This window comes from Pogona vitticeps, chromosome 9 (assembly GCF_051106095.1).
Source record: "Pogona vitticeps strain Pit_001003342236 chromosome 9, PviZW2.1, whole genome shotgun sequence".
NCBI classification, from domain to species: Eukaryota; Metazoa; Chordata; class Lepidosauria; order Squamata; family Agamidae; genus Pogona; species Pogona vitticeps.
In genome coordinates, this window is record NC_135791.1 from 4,120,698 (window position 1) to 4,147,660 (window position 26,963).

The 26,963-nt window shown below is 45.1% G+C and overlaps 1 protein-coding gene across 1 annotated transcript; it reads right to left on the bottom strand.

Annotated features, from left to right (window-relative positions):
- Positions 1–1,259: 1,259 nt before the first annotated feature.
- GJB3 (gap junction protein beta 3) lies at positions 1,260–26,963 on the bottom strand. Its single transcript, XM_020800072.3, has 2 exons — positions 26,714–26,963; positions 1,260–7,532 (listed from the first exon to the last, which is right to left on the bottom strand). The coding sequence occupies exon 2, from the start codon at positions 7,492–7,494 to the stop codon at positions 6,697–6,699; it is 798 nt and encodes a 265-aa protein (XP_020655731.3). The 5' UTR covers positions 7,495–7,532; positions 26,714–26,963; the 3' UTR covers positions 1,260–6,696.

Genomic DNA, 26,963 nt, shown 5'->3' on the forward strand with positions numbered 1-26,963 from the left:
AAGCTTCCAACTTGGACCTTTTGACATGGAGATGGACTTCCTAGGAATCATTTCTAACCACCCCCCCCAAAAAAACCCCACAATTCCAGCAACAAAACAAGTGAGGCTTTCAGGAGGAAAGCAAGCTAGCAAACAACGTCGCCTCCAAAAGCATGGGAGATATTGGGCCATTGTTTGCGTCGTGTGGATGGCAGGAAAGCTTTGAAAACCATCTGCCCAGAACTCAATCTTTTTTTGCTTCGTCTGGAGGAATCCTAGTTTGCAAGAAGAGGGGAAGGGCTTACCAAAGGAGGCCTGCCAAGAAGAAAGAGGTGGAACCGGCTGCTCATTGAGCAACAGGCCCCACTTCCCCACCCTTTCAGAGATTATGATCTGGGAATGCCGTTCTGCAAGCGTGGTCGATTGGCGACGGGTGCAGGAGAGCCTCGGATGCGGCAAGTACTGCAGTTCCTGCACCGAGCAGTTGGTTAGGCATCCGCCCGACCCTTTCTGCAGTTTTCACAGAACAGGCGTGGAAAAGGACAACTGCCGTAGATAGCTCCAGCTTTCCTTGTGGGTTTTGATGGTTCTACCCACAGCTTAGGAAAGTTACTTTTTTTGAATCCAGAATCCCTTGGGGAGCTGCTGTCAGAGAGAGCAATTTTTCCATGGCCCAGCTGATCTTCCTCCCTCCCTCCCTCCCTCCCTCCCTCCCTCCCTTCCTCCCTCCCTTCCTTCCTTCCTTCCTTCCTTCCTTCCTTCCTTCCTTCCTTCCTTCCTTCTATGCTTCTGTCCCTCATCAGCTTCCTTCCTTCCTTCCTTCCTTCCTTCCTTCCTTCCTTCCTTCCTTCTATGCTTCTGTCCCGCATCAGCTTCCTCCCTCCCTCCCTCCCTCCCTCCCTCCCTCCCTCCCTTCCTTCCTTCCTTCCTTCCTTCCTTCCTTCCTTCCTTCCTTCCTTCCTTCCTTCCTTCCTTCTATGCTTCTGTCCCGCATCAGCTTCCTCCCTCCCTCCCTCCCTCCCTCCCTCCCTCCCTCCCTCCCTCCCTCCCTCCCTCCCTCCCTTCCTTCCTTCCTTCCTTCCTTCCTTCCTTCCTTCCTTCCTTCCTTCCTTCCTTCCTTCCTTCCTTCCTTCCTCAACACTGACAGTGGCTTGAAAGCCAAGTGGAAAATATATAAGATTTGAACTCAGGGCTTCATGGTTTTCAGTTTCAACCCTCATGCCGTGTAATCTCTTTTTCCTGGTTTCCCAAACTTTTTTTTCTCCATCCCAACCCCGTGGTTTGTTTGTTTGTTTTTCGTACCTTCTTGTTCCAGGCATGGAATTCAGCTCCACAACAATTTCCTTTACAGCCTGAAACTTTTGTTTTCTTTTTCTTTATCAATTATGTTACTTTTTTAAAAAGCATCCTAGTCTTACCCTTTCTCTGCTTCTGAAAGGGGGAGAGAAAGGATGGACAACAAAAGGGAAGAAATCAGAGAAAGGGCAGGAAATTGCTCTACTCCCAAATGTCACTTTCTGCAATGTGCAGGCATTTATTTTTCTAAACAGCAAATCTCAGGGCAGAATGAGGCCTGGGAGTTAGATAGCTTGTGATTAGGGCTTGAAAGGACACATGTTGGGGAGAAAACAGTCAGACTGTAAATAATGTGAGGGGAGAAAAGTTCTTCCTTTGTACTGTATGCAGATGCTTTCAGCAGCTAAGGATTTTTCTCTTGTGAGGATGGATTATCTATAACATGGAATAATCTATAGCATGTGTCTCCCCTCAGCCTTTTCCAACCTGAAGTCTTGCAAATGTGTTGAGCTACAAATACTCAGAGAGCATGGTGCTCAGGATGATGGGAGTTGTTGCCAAATGCAACTGGAAGCCACCAGATTCAGGCAGGCTGTTATTTCTCGTGACCAAAACTTTTTCCCCCAAGTTCCTTAATCCATATTATTATGCTTCGGACACCTACATCCTGTTTTCTGGGTTATCCACTTTATACATTTGTTACATTTGCTAACAAACTCTCTCCTCTCCCACTTCGCAGGAACTTATCGCCACAAACAAAGGACCTGGCGGACATTCATATAAACAAAGCAACATTTTATTTGACCTTCTGCATTACACACTTCGCTACACAAACATAATATTTGTTCAGCGATTGAGGAACCGATAGGTCTTTGCTCAGGGCACCGAGAAGGAGTCTTGAGAAATACTGCTGAAGTTCGTCAATTATGCCACATGGATAAGCAAAAGGTTGACTTTTGTTTTTTGTTTTTTTCCAGGAGCTGCAGGCCTGGCCCAACGCCCAAATCCGTCTGTGGCGTGGATGCCGTGTAGCTTGTAAACACATTCCTTTGGAAACAAGGAACACAATGAAAGAGATGGAGGTGGAAGGAAGGAAGGAAAGAAGGAAGGAAGGAGTTGATGGATAGGTGGAAGGAAGGAAGGAAGGAAGGAAGGAAGGAAGGAAGGAAGGAAGGAAGGAAGGAAGGAAGGAAGGAAGGAAGGAAGGAAGGAAGGAAGGAAGGAAGGAGTTGATGGATAGGTGGAAGGAAGGAAGGAAGGGAGGGAGGGAGGGAGGGAGGAAGGAAGGGGTTGATGGATAGGTGGAAGGAAGGAAGGAGTTGATGGATAGGTGGAAGGAAGGAAGGAAGGAAGGAAGGAAGGAAGGAAGGAAGGAAGGAAGGAAGGAAGGAAGGAAGGAAGGAAGGAAGGAAGGAAGGAAGGAAGGAAGGAAGGAAGGAAGGGGTTGATGGATAGGTGGAAAGAAGGAAAGAAGGAGACTGATCTGGTGCTTAAAGCTACCTCAGAAAGATACCTGAACATTTTTTCTCCTATCCATACACATTCTTTTCTGATTTTGGAAGATAGACAGAGTTGTGCTTGTTTAGTGTTTAGATGGGAGACCACCAGGGATTTCTGGGTAAGATTAGGAAGGAATCCAGCCTGAATCCCTGGATTTCTGCTGCCAGGAATGGATAAAACTAATCCATATGGACTTAGGGTTTGACTCTTATCAGGCAGCTTCTCAAGAGATCTGGCTCCTTGACAGAGGGTGGACTCCAGGACCCATAGGATCCTTTCCACCTTTGCAGCTGCAAGAGGGGTGATGATGATTTTGATCCTTCGTGATTTTGATTTCCTTCCTGTCCTCTCTTATTGGTGCGGACATGTGTGTCTCCACATCGTTCAGCCAAGATGTTGTCCATAACAATTGTGCCTCAATTCTGAGGTGAGCTTTCTCCTTGCCTCCCACTTGAGCCACCATTTATGATTGCATGAACACCTTCAGTTCCCTCACTCCTCACCCTCCCAATTAATCTGAAGGCACTCTCCTCCCTTCCCATGAGGACCAACCAAGTGGGATTTAGGATTGAATGGGAACCTGAATCCAGAGCCAAGCCCACCACTCTAAAAACTACACCACTAGAGTTCTTATCCCGTTTTATCCCAATGAAAAAGAAAAAGCAGGCGAGGTTGGCTAGGGAGAGAGAAAGGGAGTGACTTTCCCAGGAGGGAGATTCATGGCCAACTGGAGACTTGAACTCAGATCTCTGTGCATTCAGACCATCACAGCAGTGGTTTTCAAATAACGTGCGATAGACTCTTGGAGTTTGCAGGAAGTCCTTCACGAGAAAAGCGGCAGCAATAGCTAAGCTTCGACAAAAGGAGGCACTGATCGGATTTCCTCACGGAACTCAGCTAAGGCCCTGGAAAGCGTGTTGGTACCTGTGTTAAATCCTTAAGTACAGACCGTGCAGTTCCTCCCAGGCTTCCCTGCGAGAAGACTCCAGAAATGCAGATGGCGGCGTCGATCCGTGTCACCCAACTGGTTCCGGCAATGTTTCCAAGCCTTTGGGAAAGATCACGAGTCTTAATCACCTACCCAAGAGCAAGCTGCTCCCAAAGATGTGGTGCAATCATAGGGAGAGCTCACAACAACATGTGGGCGCTTGGAAAAAAAACGACATGCTCTCACCCTGCGGCAGCTTCCGGAAACCTTGCAGTTCAGTTTGGAGAGATCAGGATAGGCTGGATGGTGGCAACGTACGTTATCCTTACAAACAAAAATAGATGGTGCTTTGGCCAGCAAATATCATCCACAATCTTTAGTAATGTGGAGATGGCGGAGGTACAGAAGGATGCCCTGATTTGTGGGGCATCTGTTCCAAGCCCTCCTCCCAAGGATGCTGAACAATGCAGACTATAGCAAACACTATGTACATGGTCTCTGGCACCTTCTAGTGGCCAATTCTTAAAATGACAACATAGAAAAATATTTCTCCAGTGAAATATATTATGGTCTCTGGCTCCCTCGAGTGGCCAGTTCTGGTAACTTCATCTTTAGAAATATATATTTCAAGGATTTTTCTTTTAATATTTTTAGACTTTTCTTTTAATCAGTGGATACTGGTCTTGTAGATACTGTATATGGATTCCTCAGCATCAAAGAGAATAGAAAATATTTGTGACTGAGAAAAAAGTTTAAGTAAACCGCTGGCAAACCAAGCCTGAAACAAGTGGATAATGAATCTCCCTGCCTTTCTGAAAATTTCAACTCACTAGTCTTCCTGTACTTTCTATGCCTATCTATAATGTTGTCTGACCTAAAAAATAATTATTATTTTCTCCAATTAACCCATATCTCTTCCAGCAACTGCATTTCCTCAGTGACATGTGCCTGAGCAATCAGACTTGCAAATTAAGCCTTTGTCATCTGACAGTGACTTGCCACAAAGTCAAGTAGGGTTGGTACCATGAAGTGAAGAAAATTATACCCTTTGACAAACAGACATCTTCCACCACTGATAGGAGCACTGCCTCTAAATACATGTTAAGCAGATCAACTCAACTGACTCATTGTTTCTTCCGGAGTCTTCTCTCCCATCTTCTCTCCTGGGCCTCTAAAGGCTGCTCTTGCTTGCTTTTCCCACAAGCATCTGTATCCTACCTCTCTTTTGTTACACACATTTGCTGAACCCTCTTTCTACATGCACACTTGTTATTTTTTTTTTACCTCTCCACAGAGAAGCTTGAGCTTCCTTTCAAACCAAATCCTTTGAAGAACAGATGCTCATTATTCAGGGCTGCCTTTGTGTTTGGTTGCCAAATGAGCCCATCGAAACAATTTTAAAAAGCAAAAGGATGTTGGACAAAAGAATAACAGGCCTACATATCAACTCTATTGAGCTGCCACCTTTGGCCCTCGAAAGAAGGACTCAGGTGGATGTACAAACTTTCTAAAGGGTTTGAGGCTAGAAACCTTCAAATACCAGGAGTGGAAACTCACGTTGTTCTTTGTGGGGCCCAAGAAGATTTGAATCTCTAGCTTTAATTCCAAGTTTTCAAGGACCCCCCTCTCTCTGTGTGTGTCTTTTTTGAGGATGCACGCTAGCAACCTGAGATATTTCTCTCATTGTCTAGACACCTCTGTTTCCTTCAAAATTCCCTCAGGGTTCCTGCAACTTCACTTAGAAGCGAAGTTCTTTCCTAGGAGAGAACTCACAACTCAACAACCAAAAGCAAATTGAGGATTTCGCTTTGGGTTTTCCCCTCTGGTTGTTGGCGTGCCCCTCCCTCCACCAGCCGGGGAACCTTTCGACTTTTAATCCACGTCCTTTGAAGGGTTTTACAGGGTCCTTAGAAACCCTTCTAAGGACATGAATGAAAAGCCTCCTCAGTTGAGGAGGAACCTTCAAATCTCATATTTAGCTAGGTTTGATTTCGGTGGAAAGTCTAAACGCCATCCTGGAAAGGCCAGCTCTGTCCGAGGGTCCCTCTGTCTGTCAACAGGAAGTTGGAGGGAACAACTGACTGTGTGGAATTTGGAGGGAAGAATACTATGGTGATGCTCTCGTTTGACCTTTCTCAACAACATGTCCTTTCTTGAGTACATTGTCTGGTGTAAAAGGAATGTGTAAACAGTAGAACAAGAAGGCACTTGAGCAGCTTCTCTGGAGAGATGTATAAAGCTGATTCCTTCATCTGAGCAGGGCTACAAATTGTGCAAAATATCCCCCTCTTTTAAAAAAAAATACATATAGAAGCTCTGTTTGATCCATGTGGCTGCTTTTTTTTGGGGTGGAAACAAGAGATGTTTTGTCCCTTGAGAAAATGGCAGCCTTCACGAAGAGGTTGGACTTCATGAGGCACGCTTGTTGAACTTCCTTACTCAACCTCCCCCCGCCATCCAGGGGAAGGATTTTGCCACACCCTCTAAGAAAATGAATGAATGTCAATCCCCCCCTTCAAAGCTATAGGTTATTGGCTCCAATGGGTCTTCCAACGACCTCAATATATGCAAAAACAGAGCGAACTCTCATAGTTGACTGCCTAGAATGAATCATGTTGTATTTTTTGAGATAGTTTTTTTTAAAAAAATTAAAAAGGGAAAGCATGGCCATTAGGATTTCAAAGGGGTTCAGCTTTCTTTGGTGGTAGGCCAGCCATTCATCTGCTGGAGCATGCAAACCATGCCTGTTCCGTGCAGCCATAACATGTAAACAGACGGTGAGGCCATGGTCTTGCCTTCAGGCCTCAACAAGCATGGCGGCGCTTCCTGACAAACGTGACAGTGCTCCCCCTTGTTGGCAACTCAAAGGCGGAACTTCACCCCTTTCATGCCATCCTTTCCCCCTTTCCTGTTCCAAAAACATCCACGTCCCAATGAAATAATCCAAGCATGTTGTTGACCTTTTTGGACAGACCCTCCTTACCTCACCCAGCTCAGATTAAGGTGAGGTTAGGGGCAGAGGCTCGGAGGGCATCCAGGGTGGAGTTCTTCAACTTCCCATCATGCTCTATTCTCGAGTGGCAAGGGCAGGTAGACGCTTTGCTGTAGGTGAGGGACTTCTTGTTCTTCTTTATCTTCTGGACCGAGCGGACCACCCTCTTGAAGATCAGGTAGAAGATCTCGCACACGGTGAGGACAATGCACAAAGCGGACGCCCCTACCATGAAATAGGTGAAAATCTTCTTCTCCGTCGGACGGGCGATGTAGCAGTCCACCGTGTTGGGGCAAGGGTGCAAGTCGCACTTGACAAGGCGAGGCAGGTCGAAACTGTCCCATATCCGGTGCAGGAGGTAGAGGAAGACAATCTCGATGCCCAGCTTGAAGAAGAGGGTGAGAAGGTAAGTCCACCAAAGGCCCCCGTGTTTCTTGCCTGTGTTGCTGTACAGCTTGGGGCAGTTCTCCCCGTTCTTTTCCCGATTTTTCCTCTCCCGGTCCTCCCGATAAGCCACGTGCATGATGACCAGAAGCGAAGGGCACGTGACGAAAATGAGCTGCAGAGCCCACAGGCGGATGTGGGAGATGGGGAAGAAGTGGTCGTAGCAGACGTTGGTGCACCCGGGCTGGCGGTGGTTGCAGTCAAAGTCCTTTTGCTCGTCCCCCCACACTCGTTCGGCCGCCACCACGTAAACCAGGACGCGGAAGACAAAGACCACGGAGAGCCAGATGCGCCCGAAAGCTGTGGAGTATTTGTTCACCCCACTCAGGAGGCCTTGTAAGGTCTTCCAGTCCATGGCGGCCGCAGTCTCTTGGAGGGGCCGCTCACTTCAGCCTGGGAAGAAAGAGATAGAGGGAAAGAAATATAGCAAATGAGAATCATTCCTACGGTTTATCAAGTCAAGAAATGTAACTATGTTCAGTGGTGGCTCTTGCCCATTATAGTTGATGGAGCTGAGGACACAGCTGACCACTGGGGGCAGAACGGAGAGGAACAAGCAGCGTTGGGGCAAAAAAAAAATTATGGGCATTTATTTATTTATTTTGATTCCTTTGAAATATACTGGTGGAGGAAAGCTTTTGCAGAAACCCTGGACTACCAGAAAGACTAAATATGAGACAGACTGATTTCCCCATGGGAAGCCACAGGGTTGCGTTTACAAGACCTGAGCAAGGCAGTTCTGGAGATTGGTCATCTGTAGGGTTGCCATAAGTTGGAGGTGACTTGGCGACACCTAACAACAATTTAATTATTTTATTGCATTGATGCTCTGTTTTTCCCTTCGAAGAGAGTGCTCAAGGCAGCTGACAAATACCTTAAAAGAATAAGAACAGACAAAACCACACTTTGCTAAAGTAAATAACATCATTCAGTCATGTAAAGCAAGCCCACCAGAATGCCAGTAGAATCAAGTATATATGTTTGAACCATTAAAATCGACAAAGAAGATGGTTAGAAACAATACAGTGGGGAAGGGTAGACTTTACTCGTTCACATGTGTGTGTGCCCTTACAGAAGCATCCACAGCAGGAGAATGTGGGGTTGGGGGGTCCCGACCCTCCATCTTTAGTAGGAAGGCAAGTTGGGCTGGGCTGGCTGGAGGTGGCCTGAGACTGAATCTTGGAGGACCTCCATTTTCTGGAATGGACCTGCCACCTTTGGATAAGTTACAAAATCAAGGACTGGCGGGTTGCATATTTTTCTCAAAAGAAAATGCAGAAGTACATTAGATTTTTCTATACAGTATTCATTTTGTACATGAAGATCTAAGTTTAGACATAAGGGCTGAAATCCAGTAATGTAAAGGTAAAGGTTCCCCTTGGCATTCAGTCCAGTCATGTCCGACTCTAGGGCGCGATGCTCATTTCCGTTTCCAAGCTGTAGAGCCAGCGTTTGTCCAAAGACAATCTTCCGTGGTCACATGGCCAGTGCGACTAGACACGGAACGCTGTGACCTTCCCACCGAGGTGGTACCTATTTATCTACTCACAGTTTTTACATGCTTTCGAACTGCTAGGTTGGCAGGAGAAAATCCAGTAGTAAGTTGCTATTAGAGTAGGTGCACTGAATCAGGGGGGATTCGGCAAGTCAGCACCTCCGTAGGTCGCTTTGACTCAATGGGCCGGCTCTAGTTGTGTCTTATTACTGAATTTCAGCCACAGATTACAATTTAGACAGAAATGGAATGTGTTGCACAATTGTGGGGAAGACTGTGACAAGATGACCTGCCAACAGTCCAGGAAGTAAGTGTGGGTGGCCAACGCAATAGCACCAGGTCTGCCCTCAAGAATAACTGGGTGACCCTTCGAATGGAGCAAATCTGGGATAAACAGGGCCCCCCAGAGGTAGTTGGGCTCCCAATCCCATCATCCCTCAGCAATGGGTCTGCTGGCTTCCACTGCTGATGGGAGTTGTAGTCTAACCAGATCTTGAGAGCCATATGTTCTCCATTCCACAATGGTCTTAGTGTCGGTTCCTCTCCCCAATGGCTCCTCTAGCAGAGGAAAGAGCAGGAAGGAGGTCCATTAGGTCAAGTGAGGTACCGCTCCCCTTCAGGATCAGGGTACCACAGAGAGCTATTTCTGTTCTGCCAGAGTCGCAAGGGCTGTGTGTGTCTGAGAGACACTGTGAGGGAAGGAAGAGAAGAGAGGGGACATGCAGAATCATCACCATCTTAAAACTGCAGAGCAGGAAGGGATCCTATAGATCATCAAGTCCAGTCCCTGTCAAGGAGGCCCAGTGAGGAATCAAACTCCCAACCTTTGCCTCCATAGTCAGAGGTGTTAACCACTGAACTATTCGGCAGTAATCTTGGCCATGTAGCTGCCCCAATAACTTTGATTTATTCGGGACATCCAGGCTGCTCTTGTGGAAAATGTTGGTGTCACAACACGTATTCATCAAGGTTGTTGAGCTATTAAGATAAAAAGCCAACTAATCAGTAGGGTAATCTTGTTGATGCTCAACCTCGGCGGCTTCCTGGCTGTCCCTGAGCATCCTTGGCTTAAGGACAAGCGGCTAATGAGAAACTGGGTGAAAGGCAAAGGTTTTGATCGGACGCACCCTGTTTTCAAGGTAGCACCCAGCTCCCTCTGGGATGCAAAAACTAGTATATGATGAAAGGCAACTTGAGTTGCATGCAATAGAAGTGGAAGGAAATAAACAGACAGGTGCCAGTGAAATTCAGCCCATGGAGGCTTGTACCTCCAACAGCAGCGGGATGGATGGTGAAGTCGTAGGATACTTGGAAGGAACTACCCATAATGCTGAACCTCTTTGGGACAGAAGGGTGAGTGCTTGGGGAAGCTGTCATGCATTTCCAAAACCTGGAGTGGAATAATTCCCCCCCTGACAGTGGAGCCACCAGTCGCCGTGGACTCTCCCCAACCCGCTTCGTCTGAGTTGTGTAGGGAGGCCCATAGCTCAGTACAGGCTTCGGATGCAGGCTGTCCCCAGATCATTCCCCAGCCTTTGCAGGCAGGGTTAGAAAAAAGTCCTGTCTGAACTTTGTAGAAGCTACTGAAAGTCGGGGGCTGTCTTCCTTTTCCTTTTTATTCATTTCAGAGCACCGCACCACTCAAATCCACCCGCACAGAGGAAAGACGGGCAAAATCAAAAGCCAAATAAAATGTTGAGACCATCACATTATTCTTGAACCAACAAGGGTCATTGGGGCCTTGCCCCTGGCCACCAAAACTTCCCTACCTCTGGGACGGGCCAGGCATCTATATCTAATTGTCGTAAGACGGAGGCAGATTGAACCTCTGGTAGAACAGGTCTACTCAGAGTTTGGTGGACCAGGCCTGTGCTCCTTCGAAAGAAGGTATCCAGGAGGAGGACTGGTTTCCGTTTGTCGTGCAACAGGCATCTTTTCGAGATTTTGGAGTTCATGCCCCTTCGTCCCATTGCATGTGAGTTGCGTGCACCCTGAAATCAGCTTTAATGAGTGAAAACTGGATGCCACAGGAATTGTTTGCTTGCAGGTGTGCAAACCCGGTCATTTGACACACACACCCCAGCTACCATTGTGCCAAGTTCTTCTGCTTATATACACACACACACTTAGGTAAGGTAAAGGTTCCCCTTGACATTTAGTCCAGTCGTGTCTGACTCTAGGGTGCGGTGCTCATCCCCGTCTCCAAGCTGTAGAGCCAGCATTTGTCTGAAGACAGTTTCCATGGTCACGTGGCCAGCGTGACTAGACATGGAATGCGGTTACCTTCACACCGTGGTGGTACCTATTTATCTACTCACATTTTCACATGCTTTCGAACCGCTAGGTTGGCAGGAGCTGAGACATGCAAAGGGAGCTCACTCCTCCACATGGATTCAATCTTATGACGGCTGGTCTTCTGACCTTGCAGCACAGAGGCTTCTGAGGTTTAACTCGCAGCACCACCATGTCCCTACACACTTACATAAGACTATTCTGTGGTATTCTGGAAGTCTTAGTCCATAACAGTAAATTTTCATAGTGTCCCAGGGCTTTCAGTTTCTCCCATTTGTTTCTAAAAAACCTGTGTGCCTGCCACCTCCAAGGAAGGATAAACTGCTAAACTTTTCTTTTTAAAGCCATGTTAAAAGTTGCCCAATAATCGGTTGTATCTTGATTCTTTTATCCCGGCATTTGGGCTCTGTCAAACAGCATGCCAGGCTGTCTTGCAGTCTTTTATGTAACACCATCTCGAGGCAATCATCTGGATTACATCAAGATGTGTTCTTTTTCTCTCCCCCACCCCCCATGGCATGTGTGTGTTTCTAACACAATCACGATGTTAATTTTCACAATTAAAGCCAGAATTCAGTAGGAGTGGAATGACGGGCAAAGAGGAATGTGGCACGAGGAAAGCCCAGGATAAGCCCTATTTTCCAGTTAGCTCCCAGTTTTGCTTCCTCTTTGGCTCCTCATCTCTTCACCCGTACGATCCCACCACCCGTGGTTCGCCTCCTATCCTAGTCTTTCAGGCCCCCGGCAAATTTATCCCACTTCCTTGACTTCAGAGGGAAAAAAAGAGAGCAGTGTTCTGTATTTCATCAAGTCGGAACCTACTTATAGTGACTCTGTTAGGGCTTTTCAAAGTAACTGAGATATTTCAGGAGTGGTTTTACCAGTTCCGCTCCCCCAGCGAGTTTCCATTACCTGACTCAGCAGGGATTTGAACCCTGCTCTTCAGAGTCCCGGTCCATTACTCTATCCACCGCACCACACCGGAATCAGGATGTTTCCTAGCTCGGCTTTATCTTACCCTATGAATGGACCAGCTAACGGAGAGTGAGAATTTTGCTTAAGGTCATTTCTAAATTCCCACCCATTACCTACATTTGCAATAAGCTTCACATTCAGAATGGAAATAACTTGGGCCTTTTTTGGTTAGCAAAAATTGAACTGGCAGGGACAGCTTCAGCTATTGAGGCATGACGCTTTAAGTGCTTATCTCTTACAAGCCTAGCTTTTAAGTCCATGCTTATTCATTCAGGCTAGTAAAGAACTAGGTTGTTACCTTTTTCTCTCTTCTTCAAAGAGAAGCTACTTCTGTTTAATGCCTATCTGGCAGGCAGACCTTATACGGTTGTCTCCCTGTTAGACAGAGCCATGCTTACCAGATTTCGCTGGAACAAAATGGTGGATAAAATGCCCAATGGGAATGGAGGAAACTCAGTCAAATGTGCTTTGGTCCACCTTTGAATTTTTCACAGCTTTAATGCCTTCATTGTTAGTTTTGCTAAATTTAGAAGCAAAGCAAAACAAGGATCTCCCTTACTCCATGCAACTTCTGTGGCATAAGAATCTTATTATACTCTTCTGATGTATATAGAAATATAGAATCATAAATTACCATATTTTTCGCACCGTAAGACGCACTTTTCCCCCACAAAACAGGGGGGTGGAAAGTCTGCATCTTATGGAGTGAAGAAAACAGATTATATTTTCCTGTTTTCTTCTCCTAAAAAATTGGTGCGTCTTATGGAAAGGTGCGTCTTATGGAGCGAAAAATACGAGTTGGAATGGGTCTCTAAAGTCATTGAGTCCAATCCCGTGCTCAAGGCAGGAACCTAAATCAAAGCAGATCTGACAAATTGTTGTGTAGTTTTCTCTTGAATGCCTCCAGTGTTGAATGAGAAAGTTCTAGACTTAGACCCCTCCATGTTTGCCCCAGCATTTTCTGGCTTGAAGTCCTACAAGCTAAACGGCTGAAAACAATGGGGAGTTCCATTTGTGGAAAACATTGGCAGGTTTCCCCTTGCAAAACTGGTAGGAAAAGAGAAGGAAACTCATGCGGAATCGACCAGGGTTAATAAGTAACAGGATACTGGTAATGAGTATTAAGTACCATGAGCCTCTTTTAAAAAAAACTAGAATTTTAAACATTAAGCCAGTGGTGGGATTCAAATAAATTAACAACAGGTTCTATGCCCGAATGGCAAATAAATAAATAAATAAATAAATAAATAAATAAATAAATAAATAAATAAATAAATAAATAAATAAATAAATAAATGTCCAGGACAGTGGGATCCGATGAGAGTTTCTTCTACAGTGGTCTCCCTACTGCCTATCATCACAACTACTTCTCACATGATTAAGATATCTGGATAAGTGTATCTGTTTGGGCATGCCGCTGCTGTTAACCTCACCATGGGCATGTGCCAAACACACACACACAAATACACACCTCACAGTGGGTGCTTATGACCAGGTTTGACAGAGAACTGACACATCTCTCCTTCCCTTTACCTCCTATTTCACCCTATAGCTCACCAGTAAAAATTGCTTCCATCCCCTTTCCTGCTCCTGAAATGACTGATAGCCCTGCTTGTTGTTACCTGGAGGCTGCCTTTGCACACCTGTTGAGGAGTTCTTCTCCCCCCTCCCGCTTCCTTCTGGCTTGGAAGGTATGGTCTCTTTTCAATCTGTTGCCACTCCACCTCAACCCCACCACCTCAATCGGTCCAGAACACTGCCAAAGAGCCCGAAAAACCCACAACAGCCAATATCAACAAATGCTTGATTAGTATGCTCTCATGTATGTCTTTTCTGGAGAATGCTGCCTTCTCATGATGGTCCCTCCCCCTCGGAGTCCCTCCGGCCCCCACCCACCCCCCATGTTGACCTGTGGTCAAGATGCGTCTGAATGTCTGGAAAGAAGAGTTTCAATTCCCCTTATCTATTGATATGTTTATGTGTTTTCCTTTCTTGGCCCTGGATATATGGCCTTCAAGAATAGTAAGTCTTACTAGTGTTAAAATACTGATAGCTGTCTTCCTCCTTCTAACAGAGTGGGCCATATGTGTGCCATTTGTCTCCCGAAATTGTCAGTTTTGGGGCAGGAGGAAGAGTTCTTTGTTACTCTAAATGAGGCTTGGAGGTTTCATCTCTTTGTGGTGTGAGTGACTTTTCTATTGCATACCTTGCTTGCGTGGATCAGTGAGACTGTCACTGGTTCATGCATTGGATATTCTCTGGGATTTAAAAAAAACTGTTTCTAGGCAGAGCAACAGTCTTATGTGGTACCTTTAACTTGAAAAAAATCATAGTAAAACGAGGACGGTTGTTTGTTTGATTGAAGTGGTCTCACCCCAAAACTTTTCCCTCTGTGTCCTCCCCTCATGCCTTGTCAATCACACACACCCCTCTGCCTCGAGGCCATGGGCTTTCCTCCAGTGACATCAAGGACTCATCCTCCCCCCTTTTCCCCCAGTGACACCTCTGCTCTTTCCAGGGCTTTATCTCTCTCACCCATATCCCACCTCAGACGGCTCAGTGTGGAGTGGGAAGGGAGGCAGTTAATTGTGCCCCTCCCCCTCACTCATCGCTGGTCACCTGGCCCCTCCTCCTTCATTCATCTCAGGCCAACAAACGGTTCTAAGAACCAATAGTACATTTAGGAAGCGGTTCTATAGAATAGGTGCGAACCTGCTGAATCCCACCTCTGCATTAAGCTCTCGAAATGTTGGGCTCAGGCAGGCGACTTTTTCCATTTTGGTTCCTCCTGCCTTGGGCTTTTAAAAACGATCTCAGATTCATTCCATCCAAAAGTTTAAGAGAGGTACCAAATTAGTAAATTTGCATTAAAAAGGCATGGAAATAACATCTGCCCTGTCAGTATCCCCATTTTTCAAATGCACGTAAGTTAATGCAATCATCTGGGACTGCCAGATTTCCCACCGGTCCCTGTTATTATCGTGCACCATCAAGTCAATTCTGACTTACGGTGCCCCTTTCCGGGGGTTTTCTCATACAGGATACTTAGAAGAGGTTGGTTTACCATTCCCTTCTTGTCTGTGGTGCCCTGGGACTGTGCAGCTTGCCCAAGGCTACACAAGCTGGCTCTTGTCCTGAGAGGCACGGAGGTGAATCAAACTTCCAACCTGTTGTCTCTGCAGACAGATACCCAACCCACTGAGCCACAGCAGTTTGGTGGGTAAAAATTGGCAGGGGATCAACTCCCTCCTCCCCAGCCCAGTGCTATGAAAAGCTTCGGCAGTTGGGTTTGAAAGACCAGACTGCTCCCAAGGGCAGAAGAGCAGGCCAGCTCAGTTGGCTGGCCACCTTCAATCCATCTGTTTTTTCAGTCCAGCTTAGGTCTGGCCGGGACAGCAAGGGGTCTTTGCAGACATGGGAAAATCATTCATACTACCAAGTCCCAGAAGCTGCCCTATCAGATTCGGCCATTGGCTATGATGTCTGGAGGATTTTGGATGTTGTAGTTTGAAAGAATAGTATTTGCCATCCATCCATCCATCCATCCATCCATCCATCCATCCATCCATCCATCCATCCATCCATCTATCTATCTATCTATCTATCTATCTATCTATCTATCTATCTATCTATCTATCTATCTATCTATCTATCTATCTATCTATCTATCTATCTATCTATCTATCTATCTATCTATCTATCTATCTATCTATCTATCTATCTATCTATCTATCTATCTATCGCATTTCTATATTGCTGACCTAGCGCAGAACACTACTCTAAGTGGTTTACAGTAAGACAACACAACAAAACTCTCCATCCCAGATACCAACAGTAGACACCTCTAAGTAGGTATGACAATACATAAAAAGCCAACATGATGGCAAGATGGGGTACACACATACAACATTAACTTTGGTGAGGATGTCCTTGAAGGCTTCTTGAAAAAATACATTATTTTGAACTCCTGGACAGCACAGAGGTTGAGGTTTCTGGCTGCGCTGTCGGAGGTTGGGCGTTCGATTCCCCCACTGGGCCTCCTTTACAGGCTTGATGATCCTTAGGGGTCCCATCCAGCTCTGCAGTTCTAAGATTGTTAATCTATGTTAAAACAACATCCTCTTAAAAGATGGAAGGGAGGAGGCCTTATATCCTTCTATTGGGAGCCCATTCCATAAAGAAGGGGCCACCCCTGAGAAGGCACCGTTTCTGGTGAAGGTCTTCTTTAGGTTCCCCTGGTGTAGCCGGCCTTGTGAAGAACGAGGTGGTGTGGGCTGATGTTCTGAGGGAGAGAGGCTCCTCCAGCAATCCAGTTAAATATCAATCAACCATATAAACGAGCCTTCCCTTCCCTTTAATCAAGGTGCTTGCAAGCCATTGATTTAGCTTTCGGTGTGCTGTCAGGGACAGGACACACCAAACAGGTGGAGCAGCTTTTGTTTCAACTTGTCAGTTCCCACCGCCTCTTCTTTCCACCGTATGATAAGTCAGATCGTCAGATATTTATGGTTCGCATACAGTATTTTCTTCCGTCCCATTCGGCATGCTCTTTAAAAGTAAAGCAGCCACAATGCCCAATCGAAATGGAGCAACTCGCTGATTTTTTTCCCCCAAGCTTCCTGTTGCCAGAAAAAACCCATGAGATCCGTAGAGAAAATTACATGCAAGATTAATTTTTTTAAGGAGGTGGTTGCAATGCGGCAAAAGGCAGTGAAATTTCCTGACTCTGCCTTCTCCACCTGGAAAGACATGATCTTTGTGGATTCGTCTGTAAAGGAACCTGACCTGCATTTCTCAAGGTGTGGCTTGGCTGTGGGTCAGGAGACGAATTTTTGCTGGGCTGGGCTGTTTCGACAAGATGAGCATTTCACACCTTGCAAGAGAAAATGGACCTTGCTTTGAGGATTCACATGCTTCACACTTGACATTTTGGAGATGTAAAATCATGCACAAAGCAAGGCACACGCTCTTCAATGCAGATGGTCAACATGCACATAATTTTAAAAAACACATATATGAGTAAATATGCTTTAGGTACTTGGGACAAATTGCCTAAATTAGATAAAATGAGTAAATAAGAGTTATGCCTTAGGAAGCATGTGGAGCAACTGCAGAGAGATTTCAAGAAGGGCTGCAAATCTTCAAACGGACTGCAAAATAAAAACAAGGAGAAAATGCATGTGTGATTCGGAGAAACATCAACAAAATGAACGTGGAAAGATTTTTACATCTTGTTTTGGAATTAAGCTGTTCTCTGGACATTGTTGGGCAATTCTTGGCAAAGACGGGCGGGAAAATCTGACTATCTGGCTTTCTCGCCCATTCACTAAAGTTTCAAGTTGTTCCTGTTGCATTTGCAAAGAAATCTATCAATGTTGTTAAACTAAAGAAAAGTTATAACTCTCTGTACTTGCTAAATTCAGATAGTGACAAAGTTAGGTTTGTGGTTTGCTCAGCAGCAGGCTAGGTGTTAAAGGCGAGGAGCCTCTCAGAATAAAAAGGTGGCAGCCTTAACATAGCATCAGAAGCATGGCTGAGTTCACTAGCATTCAACAGTTGTAACCTGGTTAACTCAAATAAATGGGCATGAGTGGGTCAGGTTTGACCCCCCCCACTTGGTTTTAATCTCAATAGATGGTTTTAATCTCAACGGATATTTTAACAGCTAGACCACAGGTGAGTATACCATGAAGATAACTGGATTTAGCCAGTGTGTATATATAAATTATATATATAATTTATATGGTATATAAAAGTGTTTGTGTGTGTGTGTGCCCTTATCAAATGACCCTGATATCATGCATTTAAATGGTGAAAAAAATGGATATTTGAACAAAATGCAATTGTTTTAGGAATTTACCCACATCCACAAATGTCAACATTTTGATGCTGGTTTTAGTTGTACAAGTGTGTATACATAAAGCAGCTATGTCATAGCTATCTCCCTTTGTTTAGATAATTAGACATGGCATTGAAAACTAATTGATTTGTTATCTGCAGTTGCCAAGATATCCAATGGAGTTGAAACCTTTGCCTTTAAGGTCAACTTTAATGGGGAAGTAATGAATGCCACCGGATAAGGGAAGGCAAAAACTTCCAGGTCAGTTCATTTTAAAAGATGATGTCCCAAAATCTTATGTCTTCTGAACTGAAAGAACTGTAAGTTTTAAAAAAGGGGGAGGCGAAGAAGGAAGAAACTGAAATATACAGTATTCAGTATTATATTTAAGCCCAGGATTTTGAGTAAACTGCCAAAAATCTGGGTTTGAATTAGTGTGGGTTCAACGGTATTAGTGGTGAACTTGGGTTACCAACTTTTTTAAAAAAAAAGGCTCCACATCTTTTTACATATACATGGCAGGAACATTCAGCATGGCCCATACCATGCTGGAGCAACGTGTGTGAATTGAATTTGATAATTTCAATTTATTTTTGAAGAATCGCCCAACATTTGCTAATCAATTATTAGGGACACAAGGAGGTTGAACGTGACAGCTAAAGAGACGGACTGTCCCACCGCGAGGCACCGAGGGGGGGGGGGAACCATTGCATCCTGTATTCTCGGCAGATCAAGCTACTTTTGAGGACCCCTGAATCCAACTGCTTAGCTCCAGCTGAAACAAGCAGATCAAATGGGTGTGTTTTATGTCTCAGTGGATTTACTGTGTCTCTTCTAGTTTTTGATGGGTCTGCTCTAAACTAAGGATGTCAGAAACTCTCACCATTTCTTCTTGTGGTCAATGAAAAAGGGTGTCTTATATTGAAATCTCCCACTCTAAGAACTGCTGGACAGCCCACTGGTTTCGGTCTCTGGCTGCAAAGCCAGAGGTTGGGAGTTTGAATCTTCCACTCTGCTTCCTTGACAAGGGCTGAACTCAATGATCTATAGCAGTGGTCCTCAACCTTGGGCCTCCAGATGTTCTTGGACTTCAACTCCCATAAATCCTGGCCAGCAGAGGTGGTGGTGAAGGCTTCTGGGAGTTGTAGTCCAAGAACATCTGGAGGCCCAAGGTTGGGGACCACTGATCTACAGGGTCTCTTCCCATTCTGCCATTCTAAGGTGAATGCTAGATAGCTTGATGGTTTAGGTCTTTAGCTCCAAAGGCAGAGGTTGAAAGTTTGGTTCCTTGCTGGGCCTCCATGTCAGGGGATGGACTAGATGATCCACAGGGTCCCTTCAAGTTCTGTAGTTCTAAGCTGATGATGATGATACAAAGGCAGAATGGTGAGCATGTTTTTTCCCCTGCATCGGGGCAAATCCCTTATCATTTGCACAAAAAAGAAATTTGTATGTCACACAAAAACCTTGTATTTCGCACAAATTGTGTGTGTGTGTGTGTGTGTGTGTGTGTGTGTGTGTGTGTGTGTGTGTGTGTGTGTGTGTGTGTGTGTGTGTGTGTGTGTGTGTGTGTGTGTGTGTGTGTGTGTGTGTAAAACACGAGGAACTCTGGCTTAGATGACAAGTTCCTTAATGTAAAATACTAAATGTTCAGCAGGGGGGGAAAAGACTTCCATGAATGTTTTGCGAAAAACTTCCAAAAATGTGTAAAATCACTCATATTCTTTCCCAGTAAGGAGGGAACATTTGAAAATTTTCATTCTGACCTGTAAGAGCAAAATCTGTGATGATCTATTTCCCTGTTCTCATTCAATTCAGAGACGGTGGAGCAATGAGCAAACCTCTTACTTTTTGTCTGGCTGTACGAATCAGACGGACAAACTGCTGCCAATGTTTTATTATTTTATTGCCTTTAAGCATTCGGATGACTCAAGTTTCCTGACGCTGCCCTGCAGATGTTTGTATGGGTTGCATAGATTTGGTTTTGAAGCCCTTGCCAGTGAATTTGTGCTGGTGAGCCAGTTCTGATTCACTAACTGCAGTTTGCAGGACGATGTAAAGTTCGCTTCGTCCCTCAAGAGAATTGAGTTGCTTCCACCGAAGCAGATATAAAATGTTACCCAGACTTCACAAGTTACTCTTTTGGATTCCAACTCCCAGAATCCCTCCATTAACAAGTTTACAACTGGAATGCATGTTCTTGAATGTACAACGGTGTCTTCTGATTTAGATGATGAAATTCACTGTATTAGAAAGTATTTAAGCTAGACATGTTCAGAAAATGAGCAATATCTATATTAATTGGAAGGGTCAGAGGGAAGCTCATTGTCACCATGATGTGAATATTTATTTTGCACTCTGCCCATACCATGCAATATTTATTTATAATTTTCATTCCTTATGCGTTGTACACTGTGCATGTTACAGCTTTTTAGATGTGATGGCTCAGATCCAGATTTAGCCACACTGATAGCAGTTCCACCCCACTTTATCTGCTAAGGGAATACTGGAAACTTTAGTGTAGTGAAGGATGCAGAATCCTCTACAGGAGTGGCCCATGGGACAGGATGGAGGGGTGCTCAGCCCCAAATTTGGGGGGAGGGCTTCCACCTGCCCTGGCAGAGGGACCCACCAAATTACAAATCCTAGCATTTCTTAGGATAGACCCATGAAAATCAAAGTGGTACCACTGCTATAATAATGCAGTGCAGATGCAGCCAGATTTCCATTAAAAGCAAAAGTGTAATGGTCCTTAAAAGATTTGCCTCTGCTGCTTGGTTGTTTTGATTTTATTTTGACAGAGGTCATTATAGCAATTGAAGACCAAGTAATCATCATCATTGGCAGTCAAGTCAATTCTGACTTATGGTGTCCTTTTTCCGAGTATACCCAGAAGTGGTATCCCATTCCCTTCTTCCGGGGGCATTTTCTGCGACTGTGCAGCTTGCCCAAAGCCACCCAAGCTATGCAGCCATGTGAAGATCAATTAGGTATTAGCTATTAAGGGGACGACAGAGGAACAGATGGTTGGACAGGGTCACCGAAGCGACCAACATGAATTTGACCCAACTCCGGGAGGCAGTGGAAGACAGGAGGGCCTGGCGTGCTCTGCTCCATGGGGTCATAGTTGGACACGACTTAACGACTAAACAACAACATCATTATGGTAATGCCAGGTACTAAACAGCAGTTAAAATATTAACAGTATAAGAAGGATGCAACAGTCGTCTGCCCAGCTAGTAAACAAAGGGTTATAATCAAATCCACATTCTCTCGCCTGGTGATTCATCCGAGTGGCTCCGGGTTGGTCGGACTGAATTCCTAAATACAATTTACATGGATACAATTTTTCCAGTAGGGCTTCCAACGGACCAGGAAAACAAAAGGGATCTGAGCTTTTTCTAGACGCTCGATCTGGAGAAATCGGGAAAGAAATCGACATGGCCAAAGGTGTCGGTCACTTCCTACTGTTTAGAGACCCAGGTTCTGGCGAAGTTACAAGACCAGCAGCTGCTGGTGGTGGTGGGGGCATAGCAGTCCATCATTTATGGACACCAAAGGCTCTCATCCTGCTTTCTTTTCTGCCTGACTTTGCCACTGCGTTTCAAAAAAACCCCCATATCCTGCATATTGCTCAGTAGCGATTAACATCATTGCAAGCAGGCCCTGCCCTTCGCTTCTACCAGCTCAAACCAACATTTATGACAGTAGCTTTGGGTAGCCCGGAAAAACCTGAGCGGCGTGATTTCTACATTCGGGGCTGTCATTAAAGCCTGCGGAAAAAGTGGGCAACCCTGTTCGTACCTTGATCCTAATTACCCAGCCGGGAGTCTGACTCCCGGATTTCTGGGAGTCAAAAAGCAGCTACTTCTTTAAGTGGGTGCTACACATTTTTCTACTCTCTGCCAGAACTTGCTCAAAGCAAACAGTTTTATAACTGTGCAGCTCCGGCCTCTGCATTCCACGCAGTTCTTAAATGGGAGTTCACTGGCAGGGGGAGGGCATGACAGGTGAGCTGTCGGTCTACGGTGAAGGATTCCGGAGCAATTATTAACCTCTTAACTGCCAAGGCACTGGGAAGCCAGTGGCAGTCAGTGGCTACTGGGCTGCTATGTGTAGCAAAAGGTATGTGACCCCTTAAAGAATAACCTGTTTCTTTTGGTGTGTACCTTCACTGGTCACAGTACCCTTTGTCAGCCGTACAGTATATCCAAGGTATTCGCATTTTAGTGTTTCTGAATCCCATTTTCTGCAAAATATCACCATTCTTCATAGAATACTCTCTCTCTCTTTTTTTTTTTTGGCACAACGTGAAATTTTTTTGGTGCAAAATTCAATTTTTCAGCAATTTAAAAAAAGCCCCCCCACCAAAAAAAAAATGAAAAACAAGCAACGCTCTTCTAATTTTGCCCAGTCTGGGGAATTCTGGGGGGACATGTTGCATCCTAAAAAGGTAAAGGTTCACCTTGACAATTTTTGTCCAGTTGTGTTCGACTCTAGGGGGCGGTGCTCATCCCCGTTTCCAAGCCATAGAGCCAGCGTTTGTCCGAAGACAATCTTCCGTGGTCACGTGGCCAGTGCGACTTAGACACGGAACACTGTTACCTTCCCACCGAGGTGGTCCCTATTTATCTACTCACATTTGCATGCTTTCGAACTGCTAGCTTGGCGGGAGCTGGGACAACCGACAGGCGCTCACTCCGTCGCGTGGATTCGATCTTATGACTGGTGGTCTTCTGACCCTGCAGCACAGGCTTCTGCGGTTTAGCCCGCAGCGCCACCACGTCCCTATGTTGCATCCTACCTTACAATAAACAAATGAGAAAAATATATCTGCACCTCTTTGTTCTAAGAACTGATCATAGCTGAGCTACACCCTGAGCACTTTTATATGTAGCTCAGTGGGCTTGGTATCTGGCTGCGGAGGTTGAGTGTTCGAATCCCCGCCGTGCCTCCTTGACAGTGGCTATCCGTCACTATAAGGTCACTTCCGGCCCTGCAGTTCTAAGATTATTATAAGGACAAAAGGAGGAAGAAAAATTTGTCCAAGCAACGGTATTTAGTCCAACCTTGTCTGCCATCAGGCGTACACACCCTCAGCAGACTCATCGTGTGTCATATTATGGATTGCTTTTGGATTATTATGAATGTTTCTCTTGACAACAATAACAGTGATTCCCCCCCCCTTCTAATTCATCTTGGAGGTTAGAAATCCTCTTGGTTGCTCTGCCTTTGTATACAACATTTGTCAACACCGATGCTATGCTGTATTCATGCGAATGCTACATTTTCTAGCCAAGAAATTCCACCTCTTTTATATTCCCATTTATTTTGCCTTGAATGATCAGCTGTATCAATCGGCACTTTTCACGTAGCATTCCATAGCCAAAGCATTCCAGTTTACTTCATTTTATGTGTTAATGATTTCTTGGTCTTTATTCACTGATCATAATATTTCTCCACTGTTCACCATCTCATTCCAAATAACTGTGAACATCCTGTGATATAGCCACATCTCAAACACAACTGTCTTTTCACCAGTTTTCTATTCAACATCATGTAATAAAGCAAGAACATGTAACACTAGAGACGGACACGAACTGCGGATTCGGGTGATTCGTGCCCATTTGTTTATTGGACAAACAAGTGTTCGTCACTCTGAAGCCCCACCTCCTTCAGTGGGCACCCAATCAGATACAGATCCCAGAGGAAGCAGGGCAGGGAAGCGAGGATGCTACTTCTGAATAGGCGCCCACCAGAGGAGAGCTTTGAACCTCCAGACACCTATTTGGTTGATAAGCAATCCAGCACGAACCCAGTATGTGCCCAACTCTACATAGCGCCATAACACGTACAGTGCAAAGCCAATTTTATCTTTTTGTTTTATGTTCCATAATTCATCTTAAGGAAAGTGCTCTAGGCCAAATCCATTCTGACTTCTATGACACAGCTACAATCCTTCTATTTATTCAACCAAATTCTAAGATTGGTCACACTCCATGCTTTCCTTTGGCATTCTTCAATGGCATTAAAAGATAATTTAATGGATCAGCATCTATTTATTATTCTACATAACTGATAGTAATGTATCATATATGGCATTTTATGTATTTTATAAAAACTTAACATTACCCCAGTCTATAAGTTAGTGTTGTAGGGCTTTGGTTACTATACTAGTTACATTTAAAATTACAGTGGTGCCTCGCTAGACAGTTACCCCGCATGACAATTTTTTCGCTAGACATTGACTTTTTGCGATTGCTATAGTGATTCGCAAAACAGTGATTCCTATAGGGGAATTTCGCTGGACAATGTTTGGTCCCTGCTTCGCAAACCAATTTTCGCTAGATGACGATTTTGACAGCTTCCTCCGCGCTCGCAAAACAGGTGTTTTCGGGACCTAAGCTTCGCAAGACAGCAATTTAAACAGCTGATCGGCGGTTCACAAAGAGGCCTTCCTATGGCCGATCTTTGCTAGACAACGACGATTCTTCCCGATTGGAACGCATTAAACAGGTTTCAATGCATTCCAATGGGGAAATGCTTTTCGCTAGACAATGATTTCGCTAAACAGTGATTTCAGTGGAATGGATTATCATCGTCCAACGAGGCACCACTGTAACTTGGAAAAGGAGGCTGGTATTATTAGCCCCATTTTGCAGGTGGGAGACTAAAGAAAGATTGACTGATTGTGGATTTGCCTAGAGATTTCTTGGCTAAGGTATGATTTGAATCAGGAATGTCCTCAGTCACTTTCTTATAGACCACGTGGTATCCATCATGATGTAGTGAACAGAGTGATGGACTAGGGCTCTGGAGCTCAGCGTTTGAATTCCCACTTGGCCATGGTAACTCATGGGGGGAGTGAAATTCGTAAAGCCACTCCTCAAATAGCTTACTTACCTTGAAAGCCCTTCTAGGGTTGCTTTAAGTCAATTGAGACTTGAAGGCACCTAGTTGCTGACTAAGAGAACGCCAAAATTTATCTGAGTATCTCTTTGCCTCTAGTTGAAATTTTCTCCACTAAGCTATAACTGGCGGTGGAGCGGCGCACTGCGAAATCCAGAAACTTATCATGATATTTGCTAAGCCTCCAAGGCCTTACCTTCAAACATATTTCTGAACTGCTGTCCCCGTATCAAGAAACCCTTGAACAGCAGCTTAAATTTCTACCAGCACCAGGTCTTTTGTGAAGCTAATGGATCTCAATAGTCCATTCAAGCTACCCTAAAGTATCTGGATTAAAACTAGGATAGCTCACGGCAAGACAGTGGGGCAGAAAAAGCCACCTCTCAACCCCAAATACTGTGAGGTTTCCAGCTAAACTCAGAGAGAAATCTGAGGGGTGTGTGTGATAGATACCCCATCCCTGTGGATAAGAGAATTGTGGCATATTAGTCCACTGAACTTTTTCTCCACCGTATTAGACTCTAGAAAACCAGGGTTCCTTCTGCGTGAGGAAAAGGTTTTTGGGGGAGTCAGGTATTCCTCCAATCCATGGCGAGTCCCTCAGGATGAACAGTGGCTGCACAGTCCTTGTGTGGGCAGAAGATTTCAGAGGAAACAGGCACACCTCAGACGTCCTGCTCACCCACTTCTTATCTTCTGCTATGCACCCTCTTGAACATCTTTTCCTCTCTCTCTTTCTATACATCAGGTATGGGCAAGGTGTGGCCCTCAGGATGTTGTCAGACTACCAGTTCTAGCGTTCCTCCCCATGGCTATGCTGACTAGGAGTGATGGGCGCCGTAGTCTCACGGCCCCTGGAAAGCCTCCGTTTCACTCCCCCTCCCCTGCTGTTCACAGTTCCCTTCGCCTGTTCGGAGAAAGAACATTTCAGCGATGACCTAAAATCCAGTCTTTCGACACCGAGTTAGACACGCCAAACAAAAGTATGGAAACATGAGGCAAAACAGCACCTTCGGGTGCCGTTCCATCTAAGGAATGGAGATTTCCAATAAGAAACTAGTACAGGCAGGGACGGCTCAAAACTGAAAGTTTAAGTTTAAAATTAACTGAGCAGTGTTCGGTGGATCTTTTTTTTTTTGTTAGAGGAGCAACCCTACTGCTTTATAAAGTTTGGTCCTTACAAGGGAATACATTCCATTGAATACAATAGGACTGGCTTCTATTGTTAAGTAAGCATAAGATGGCACTGTTTATTTTTTCTCTTAGTTTATGAACTCTCTCCCTCTCTGGTTCACTCTCTCTCTCTCTGAAGGGAAGGTCTGAAGAGGTGCCCGGCTCCAAGCATTCTAAAATGACTTTCACCGGATCATGCCGAAAGAAAGAGCGAGGAGACAATCCGCTCCCCCAAACAGTGTAGTGACTCCTTCTCTCCTTGTCTAACCGGTGTCATCAAACCTGCCACTCTTTTCGAGTTTCAAGCCTCAAACCCCACCTGGCACCGAAGTGAGTCAAACCACTTAAACAGAAGCTTGTGTAGGGAAGCCCAGCTCTCTCTTATAACGTACACGAGACACACACGCACCCAGCTTTTGCCACAACTCACTCCCCACTCCCTTGCAAACTGAGCAAAAATCTACCAGCCAGGTGGTTTTGATTTGCTCTTTGGCAACCCGGTCGCCCGACTGCTGCCAGGCGGATGTAAAACCGAACAACAACCGGACTCCGTTTGTGTCGAAGAAAATGCCTCTCTGGAACGTGATCCCCTTGAAATAATCAATCTGTCATTATTATTAACTGAGCTGAACACACTTCGGTCAAGTTTACTGTACCAAAAAGCACCAAAGCTGAGTCTTGCATTATCCTTGCTGGGCTGGTTATAGTTCTTAACAATAAATCAGTGTTTCCAGTTTTTGTTAAAAAGAGAGAGAGAGAGAGAAAGGAAAGAGGGATCTGTCTGTCTATCTGTCTGTCTTCTGAATCTTTCCTTACTTTGCCAGGAAGAAGAAGAAAGAGAAAAGAAGAAGCAGAAGTAGCAAGTAGCTATTGCTCTTAAGTTCTGCTCACCAGTTCAGAATCTTCCTTGGCCTTGACCAGGTCTTGCTAGCGTCACCCAGTGAAAAGCAGGGGGCTTTCTCCCTGAAGGCAGGACCCGGTAGCTGTCAGGTTTATGCCATGAAACTTTTTCTCTCTCTCTCTCTTGCATAGGGCAGCACGCAAGCAGTCCAGCTCATGGCACCCTAAAGAGCTGCCTTATTTTTGTGTGACTAATAAGGGTGGGGCTAAGTCCTAAGGCTTGTGAAAGGGGAAAGGAATC